General features: G+C 41.1%; 1 protein-coding gene across 1 annotated transcript; it reads left to right on the top strand.

The window, feature by feature from the left end:
* Positions 1 to 6973: 6973 nt before the first annotated feature.
* On the top strand, positions 6974 to 8875 carry LOC147457809 (uncharacterized). The gene has a single exon (XM_086512598.1). It carries the CDS (start codon positions 7023 to 7025, stop codon positions 8223 to 8225), a length of 1203 nt encoding a protein of 400 aa, XP_086368724.1. The 5' UTR covers positions 6974 to 7022; the 3' UTR covers positions 8226 to 8875.
* The last annotated feature ends 754 nt before the right edge of the window (positions 8876 to 9629 follow it).

Below are 9629 nucleotides of genomic sequence, written 5' to 3'. Positions count from 1 at the left end.
GTATCAAATGTCTCTAAAAATGTAATCAATGTAACCGAGCAACCGAACGTTTCTTTGTGGCATAGCCGGTTAGGACATATGTCCAAGAAGGGAATGGAAATTTTGTCTCGTTCTGGTTATTTGCATGGCTTTTCATTTAATGATTTTGAATTATGTGAACATTGTCTGTATGGTAAGCAAACACAGTAGCCACATAAGCATAGGACATTTATAGATGATTACTCGAGGAAAGTATGGGTTTACTTTCTCAAGCACAAGGATGAAGCGTTTAGTGTTTTTAAAACGTTTGTGACACTTGTGGAGAATCAAAGTGGCAAGAAGCTTAAATGCTTACGCACTGACAATGGTGGAGAGTATGTTTCAAAGGCCTTTCAGGACATTTGTGAGTCAAAAGGTATAAAACGTGAACTTACTACTCCTTACAATCCTCCTCAAAATGGTGTTGTTGAGAGGATGAATAGGACCATACAAGAGAAGGTCAGAAGTATGTTGTCTAATGCACAGCTGCCAAATGGGTTTTGGGTTGAAGCTGTATCAACAACTGTTCATCTTATAAATAGATCTCCTAGCAAGGTTTTGCAGAAGGATTCAGTGGCAAAGATGGTATGGTTAGGCAAGGTGCCCTCATACAAGCATCTCAGAGTATTTGGTTGTGAGGCATATACTCACGTTCCAAAGGAATTTGGGAACAAACTTGAGCCAAAGAGTAGAAAGTGCATCTTTCTAGGCTATGGTAATTCTGGTGAGATGGGGTACAGACTTTGGGATCCCGAATCCAAAAAGGTTATCCGTAGCAATGATGTTCACTTTAATGAAGCCAAATATCATTCTAAACCAGAGAGGGTTGAGGAGATTAGAAGAGTTTTCTTCCAAGAAGATGGACATGTACGTGCAAGACAAAATGTCAAGGCTCAAGAGGAGCAAGGACAAGATAGAGTGGAACCACAGGTTGTGGCTCAGCCTGAGCCACCTATTTTGCATAAATCTGGACGTATCACGCGACCTCCTGATCGGTTTGTTCCATCTATGAATTATGTCATGTTGACTGATTGCAATGAGCCTTCATGTTACAAGGAAGTAGTGCAAATGAAGGACTCCGGGAATTGGCAATTGGTCATGCAGTCAGAGATGACAACTCTGCATAAAAATCAGACATGGAAGCTAGTTAAATTACCACAGGGCAAGAAGGCTCTACCTTGTAAATGGGTTTACAGGTATAAGATCACCGCTCATGATAGTCAGCCAAAGTACAAAGCAACGCTTGTTGCCAAGGGCTTTAAGCAAGAACAAGGCATTGACTTTGATGAAGTCTTCTCTCCGGTGGTCAAGATGACTACATCGAGATGCTTTCTTGCATTGGTTGCCATATTAGATTTGGTGTTGCACCAAATGGATGTCAAGACAGCGTTCTTGCATGGTGATTTAGATGTGGAAATTGACATGCAGTAGCCAGAAGGGTTTGTTGAGAAAGGCAAGGAAGATTTGGTATGCCAGTTGTTAAAGAGTCTTTATGGCTTAAAACAATCACCGAGGGCATGGTACCATAAGTTCCACAAGTTTATGCTTTCTCAAGGCTACAAACGTAGTGAGTTCGATCACTGTCTATATACAAAGAAGGCTAAGGATGGCAGTTGGCTGATCCTTATTTTGTATGTGGATGACATGTTGATTGCTGGCAAGCACTAGGAAGAAATTTCAGCTTTGAAGTCAAAGATGGCAAAATCATTTGACATGAAAGACATGGGTGAGGCAAGTCATATACTTGGTATGCGCATTGAGAGAGACAGATCAAAGAAGTTGATTTGGTTATCTCAAACATAGTATATTGACAAGGTTTTGCAACGTTTCAATATGGAGAAGGGAAAGGCATTGAGTGTTCCATTGCCACCATATGTGAAACTTAGCAAACAAGATTGTCCTGTGTCTGAGGAAGAACAGGCTGAAATGGATAAGATTCCATATGCGTCTGCAGTGAGTAGTTTGATGTATGCAATGATTGCTACTCGCCCAGACATTGCATTTGCAGTGGAGTAGTAAGTCGATACATGCAAACCCAGGCAAGAAACATTGGGAGGCAGTGAAAGGAATATTGAGATACCTGAAAGCTACAAAGAGTATGCGTATATGCTATGGGAGTCAGGAGCTAAGTGTAAAGGGTTTTATAGACTCAGATTATGCAGGTGACTTAATCAACCGAAGGTCTACGTCAGGGTATGTCTTTACATTGGTTGGTGGAGCAGTATCATGGCGTTCTAGATTACAAGATTGTGTTACTCAGTCTACTACAGAGGCTTAATATGTTGCAGCATCAGAGGCATGCAAAGAATCAATTTGGCTTAATCGACTAGTAACAGATTTGGGAATCAAAGAAGAGATGCATGTGTTATATTGTGATAGTCAGAGTGTTATACAATTGGCTCGCAATCCAGTTTATCACTCAAAGACAAAGCATGTGAATGTGAAGTATCATTTCATCAGGGAAATGCTCGAGGATAAGCAAATTCAGCTTGTCAAAGTTCACACCACAGATAATCCTGCTGATCTACTTACAAAAGGACTTCCCTCAGAGAGCTTTGCGCATTTTTGTAAGCAGTTAGGTGTAGGGTAGTACATCACTTCTCTACATCTCTTGTATATTAGCTTGTATAGTAGCTTCTCTCACACTTAAAGTACCACATTGGACTTTAAGTGGGAGGTTGTTGGGGTATAAAGCCCAATGTGGTCGCCCAAGTAAGTGGGCGGGCCGCTAGGTATGTACACATATTCTTTTGTAAAAACCTAATAAGAACTCACTATGCTCTACACATTACAACAGAGCGAGTTCACCATATCGTTGTGCTCTTCTTCTCGCACTCTCTCTCGCATCGCACTTCCGCTCATACTCCTTCACCTTTTGAGGTGATAGAGGGAAGATCAAAAAGTCCCTTGCTACTCAAGGTACATGGGAAGATCTTCGCTGCAAATGAATATAGCTGAGACCTGCAAGAATTCCAAAAGATTAAGGATGATATATCCAGCTCTCAGCAAAGGCAAAAGGCTGCTGTTGATAAGCACAGAAGAGCCCTAGCCTTAAAACAAAATGATTGGGTCTTGCTTAAGTTTCCCAAGGCTTGATTAAGGCACACAATGGTCAAGAAGTACTATGCTAAGTTAGCAAAAAGGTACTATGGTCCCTTCCAGATTCTTAGACCAATCAATGAGATGGCCTGTCAACTCAAGTTGCCCAGCCATTGGCTCATACACAGTGCTTAGTCCATTTTCCAACATGAAGACAAGGTATTACGAGGCGGTAAGACTATCCGACAATAACTTATCAAGTTTAAAAATTATCCTTTTGAAGATGCTAGATGGATGCAAGGCATATAATTAAAAGATAACCTAAACCTTGCCAATGCTTACAATGATTGCCTAGAGTAAGCACTCGGGGGGGACCACCTCTATGTATGTAAGTATACCATGAGAGTTCAACAGGAGGGGTTTTTTAATCAAAAATTTTGGGTAAATTTACATAAATATATTTAAATAAGGGGTTTTTTTATTGCACTTTGGGAAAAAACCCGTAAGTTCATAAAGAAAGAGGGGTTGTTTTATTAGTTCAAGATTCATACATAAGGGGTTTTTTAAATACCCTTTGAACGCACGTTGTATAGATGGTTTACATAGAGGTGGACCCCCCGAGAGTAAGCAAATGTAAATATGTATAAATGAACAAAGTTTTTGTCTTATAAGACTCTCTTTTTCTTTATTGTGCGCACATGTTAATGAATATGCATGCTTAGGATCATATTTGTGGAGATGACGTCTCCCGAACACCAAGTAGAGCTTTGTCACTCTACTATAGAAGATTGATATGGACTAATGCACAGACATGATTGTGACAGCTAACGCTCTCAAGCACCAAATGGACTAGTCATCCATTCTGGGACGATGTCATAGGGTAAAACAGGGGTCCTCTACCCGCTAGCAAATGGACTAATGACTAGGCTTTATCTTCTCTACCTCATAGTCGAGGACAACTATGATAGGACAACTATGATTTCAAGAGAGAGGTAATGTCATAAAAACTAATATCTAATACTCCCAAATGATTTTCTCATGTTAAACTGATCATTTACCAGGGGAGCAAAAGCTAGAATATTGGTGAAACTGCCAAACCTGTCTCTGTCAGGGATCCAAAGGAGGGAAAATAGGGATCCAAAGGGGGATAGTCTGCAAAAGAGCAATGTGCTTCAATGGGGCTTAAAAGACCTAAGGTTCAGCTCCATTAAGACTTCCATAGGCTAAAGTTCCTTGTTATATTTAATTGTCCAAAGGCTTATGTAGGGGAAAATTGGATGGTCGTGGAAAGACTAAAAAGTCTTCCCACGTCCCTAGAAAGGAGGGGGCGAGCCCAGGTTGTAGGGGATGAGATAGAAACACACACACACACACACACACACACTCAAACTTCAAAGGCTCCCCCTTTACACAAAGGGAATACTGGACACATGTCAAGCTCCTAGGCCAATTGCCCCCAACCTCCCCTCAAATCCTATTGGATGGCCATAGAGGTGGACCAATGAGAATTAGGCTAGAGTAAATTTGGTCTAATCAATTCAAAAATGCTTGATAAAATAACCGATAGAAATTAAGCTCCCTAGAAGACTATTGGACAGTCTACCAAGGGGTCCAATGAGCATTCAGCAGCCCAATGGTTTGCCTGATTCCTATTGGCCAGAAGACTAAGAGGTCCAATGAGAGTTTAATTGAATTATTTAAATACCTAAGGCTCCCACAAAAGGTGAAAGGGGGACACATGTCACAAGGCTAGCAATTATGCTTCTAATTTATGATTGGTTAAGCTTTACAGGGGCCAACGGGATGCCAGCATGAGAAATTAGCAAGAGGGGTCGACCAAGATGAGAGAGAAGGTTAAACTCATGTGTGAAGTAAAGAAGACTATCTCCTTCTCAAGCTTTAATGGAAAGCTCATCTCTGCTCCAAGCTTGTGAGAAGGGAGGCCTACACCAACAACTCTTGGCTTTGTGATGCAAATCCAACCAAGAGCCAAGCTCCAATGCATGATCATCTCCTCTACCATGCTAATTACTAAGCTATGCTAAGATATTAAGAGTGATTATGTGAGGAGAAATACTTATTTCTCGTAAGATACCTCTTCTTCCTCTCAATCTATCCTCGTTCCCTACTAGCTCTCACCATTTTTTAAGGTGTGTGAGGTCTTGGGACTGAGGCTTGGGACACTAGGTGTGATTTTCAAGCATAATTTGGTGCATGAATCTTCCATCTTCATTGCACCAACGAGTTTTGTCAAGGAACACAAGAATTGTATTGTACAAAAGTCTTGGGAGAAGCTATAATACAAAGACTTTATGGAGGGGGGACTGGCTCCATGTAAATCTGGTCCTCAACTGTTGTCAATTGTTCTATTTCTCTCTCTTTTCAAGTATTGTCAATGCCAAATTAGCTAGGTGTAAACTATGTTGCTTTCTCAATTAAGTACTCTCTCTATGCTCATTAGGAACTTGTTCTTAATGAAATGCTCACTATGTTATCAATTTCCACTACACACAAGTTGCTAGTGCGTTAAATGTTACATATTTAAGCTCCATTAGTTAGTATTGCTCTTTAATAGACCGTCTCTCATTTGGACCCCTTTAACCTTGGCCCCGTGTTGAGATAGATCCATAAGCACAGGTCTATATTCTAACCTTTGTTCCTATTCATTCTCCCACATTAAATGATTAGTTTAATATGAGAAAATCATTTGGGTTGGTTAGATATTAGATTTTATGATAGTTGCTATACTAGTCATTGAAAAAATTGAATCGCCAAGGGTTGTCATTGAAATAGGTGGGTTGAACCAAAAGAGTTACAATTCTAGAGGCTTGCAATTGTTTTGTAAAGGGATTCAATATTCTTTTAAGCATCATGAGCAAAGAGACTGTGTCATATAAGGATGAAGGTTTAAGCATATTCAACTCAATGTAGATACCTTCTTGAAGCCCATCTTCATATTTTTGTTGAACAGATTTTTGTATACTAGAAACAAAGATTGTCACACAAAATCTAAGGGAAATTGCTCAAAGCAGGATGAGCCTTTAGATGAAACTATGAAGGTAGAAATGACTCCTCTACTTGAGTTTGAAATTCATTTTAAATATGTGGATCTTTGATGCTTTATTGTAAAACTTCCCACCATAAAGAGCTTTTGCAGTCATGTGATAAGTTGCACATTTTAATCTTTTCATGCTCGGAAAATCTTTCGTCAGAGAAAGAATCGTTACATGGACTAAGTAAAGAACAAACGTTCTCACCCTTTTTTCTTACCATCACACTGAAAGAGTGATGGTTGATCTCTGAAAATTTGTTGATGCTCAAACATTGTGTGTAGATTGCAATTCTTCGATCTTCATCATCATGGTTGGAAGCAGGATTGCTTGCCGAGAGTAGTCTCCAAAACTTTACTTTAATTTCTCTCGAACACCAATTGCTTTTTCAGTAATTCCAAAAGATATATAGTGGGTGGATTTGATCATAGTTTTCTCTCTCTCTCTCTCTCTCTCTCTCTCTCTCTCTCTCTCTCTCTCTCTTTCGTTGCCATAATCTTAGCTTCATTCTTCCCCCTCCCTCTCCTCCAAATAATAAATATGTTAGACATAACTAGAAGCATTGGATTAGTTTGTATGTTGCTTTGCAAAAATCAATTAGAGAGTGTCAAAATAACAACTACAACATAGCAAGCATCTTTGTAAAGCGACGACAAGAGGGTGCAATAGAATCTTTCGAAATGTCTACAAAATTTGCAAACATGCATTTTACTTGATTTTTTGGAAATAGACGTCTTCCAATTTAAGGCCTATTCAATGAACACAGCTAAATTTACTGCATTTTTAACCCTCCTTAACCCTCAAGTTCTTCTTTAACCCATTTAGACCCCCTTAAACCCTCAAGTTCTTCTTTTACCCATTTAAACCCCTCTAAACCCTTCAAGTTCTGTTTGCCCTCCCTAACACCTGAGGGGAATGGTGGCTGCCGTGAGATCTCTGTCAAGGAAATGGCGAATCATACAAGGAAGCGCCCTTACCCCCCGCACGGCCTTTGCTCTTTTCTCCACCTGCCAGGAAGCTGCATCGCCATCCCCCCCACAGCAGCATGCTCATCGACGAGTGCTACGCTCACTCGGCAAGCAGAGTTCGCTGGTGTCTTTCTTCACCAAAGGGGCCATGGCTGTCCGCCGCATCATTGAGGAACGACGGTGGGATGCGAAGCTGGAGGCAGCCCTTCGCTCCTTGTCCATCCCCTTTTCTGAAGGCTTGGTTGTGGAGATCATCAAGTCCCTCTCTGAAGCCAAGCTTTCACTTCGTTTCTTCATCTGGATGGCCCAGGAGAGTCATATGCAACACTTTTGCGTTTCTGCAAATACAGTAGATGTTCTGTCTCGACGATGGAGCCATGAGAAGCAGTTAGACCTATTTCTTCGGACTCTCCGCCTTGACCCACGGTCCATGAATCCTCGCTCCTTTCACATCTTGTTGACAGGGTATGGATGGGCGGGGATGATCGACAAGGCAGTGGAAACTCTGGAGTCCATGCCGTCTTCAGGAGTTTCTCCTGGGTTGTCTCACTTTGTATGTGTTCTCAACATTCTTGAACAAGAGAAGCTCTTTTATCCTCTGTCAAGAGTCCGTGAAAGAATGCGACAGATGGGGATTTATCCCAGTGCAGAGATGTACAACAAGCTTATTTGGGGACTGTGTGTCGCTGGCCACAAAGAAGATGCATTAAACCTTTTCCAAGAGATGAAAGGAAGGGGCCAGACTCCTGGGGTTGAGACCTACAGAATACTTTTGTCCATGTACAGCAAAGCAAATCAAGCAATGGTGGTCCTGAATATCTTTTATGAGCTTCTGACTGATGGGGTTGAACCAGATGTTAAGGCTTTCAATGCCCTCATCAAGGCTCTTTGTTTAGCAGGGAAGCCACAAGAAGCCTTGGAGATGCTGGAGACGATGATAGATAAGTCTCTAAATCCCAATCTTGTGAGCCTTACCATGGTGACAGATGCGCTTTTTAATTGCGGAGATGTTATCCAGGTGCTAGGTCTCTGGATGAAGCTGAAGACAAAATCGATACCCACTATAACTTTTCAGGAGAGGCTCATATCTGAGCTGCGAAATTTGGGTAGACTGGTAGAGGTTGAGGAAATTCTTGCAGCTCAACAATGAAGGACTCATAGACATAATGGAGAGGACCAGTCGTGCAATATTAATGATGAGGCTGCACAACATTGCTCTTGTTAAGTATGGCAATTATGGGGTTGCTTACGAGTCCTTGATAATCTGGCAAATTGGCATATCAAATGTTAATTTGCAAGTGTGGCTTGGTTGGAGAGATGGATGATGTTTTTGTTCTGAAGGAAAGGGTACTTGGAGTTGCATGATCACTACAATTGTTCTTTGTTGTAGCTATTTTGTGATATGCAGCCAGCGAGTGTGACACCATATGTTCATGATGGATGTTAAGATGAGTGGATAAGGAATATTATGCCTAGCAATGCTATTGTGGTGGTTTGGAGATGCCGATGGGGCAGTGTGAAGCTTGCCAACATGTATTGTGGGCTTATTCAATGTAAAGGATGATAGCTGTGAACGTTCTCAAAAGTGACAAAAGTAGAGCATTTGGGCGAATGTGTGACAAGAACCCCATTTGTGTTAGAAGGGCAATATTGTCAATCAAACTGGTTCCTCTACCTTTCCTTACAAATACAGAATTTGTGGATTGCAAAGTAACATGAGTAACCCCATGTATAACAATCGCAGGATGTTGTGCCATTTCAAATAGTTAAAATGACTCCATGATTGAAGTTCTGCTTGTGTCCGCGTGTGTGCTCATAATGCTTGTGCTTTCCATGGTTATAACTGTCTCCTGAATCATGACTGCTTTCAGCTCATTGGACCTCCCTGTCAAAGTATTTACATGATAAGACCGTAATCTTGATTTGGTGAAGCGAACATAGTACCTGTGGCAAAAACCTATGCCAATCAATGAGGTTTTTGTGTATTCCTTGAGGTAGAACATGAACAAAACACTGGTTTTAATTGTGTATTTCCCAACCATCTAAACATGATGGACGAGTATGTACCCAAAGAGCTAGTCGAAAAATGCTTATGCCTCACAACTAAGTGGTATCAGGCTCATGAAATCACTCTTGAACATTAAGGTTGGTTGTCTGTGGATTTTGGGCAATCTATGTATGAAGAGAGAATGCCCTTTGAAAATGATGATGGAAATTTGTTGTTCTGGGTAGACATATCTTCTCTTAACTCTCTTTTCTAGAAACTCGCATGTTTCTTGTCGTATCAACCTCTCGTTTTGGAAATGTTGTAGATAATCTCTGAGGTGCAGGCATATTGTGAAGTAGGGTGTCCGTGATCTATTGTGCAATGCTAAGGTGATGAGTGGGTTAGAAAGGGAAAACCAACCACAGCATCACACATCAATTGTCACCAAGTTGAGTAGCAGAAATCCACATACCATGCCAATTAGGGGGGGACATGCCCCTTCTGTAGGAGCCCTTGTTGCCAGTCACCCCACCGATTGCCACTCAATTAAGGGCCCACGATAGCAGA

The sequence above is a fragment of the Adiantum capillus-veneris genome, chromosome 5 (assembly GCF_014529385.1).
Source record: "Adiantum capillus-veneris isolate H3 chromosome 5, ASM1452938v2, whole genome shotgun sequence".
Classification (NCBI taxonomy): domain Eukaryota; kingdom Viridiplantae; phylum Streptophyta; class Polypodiopsida; order Polypodiales; family Pteridaceae; genus Adiantum; species Adiantum capillus-veneris.
The sequence above is the reverse complement of the archived record's forward strand: the minus strand, read 5'-3'. Positions and strand labels throughout refer to the sequence as shown.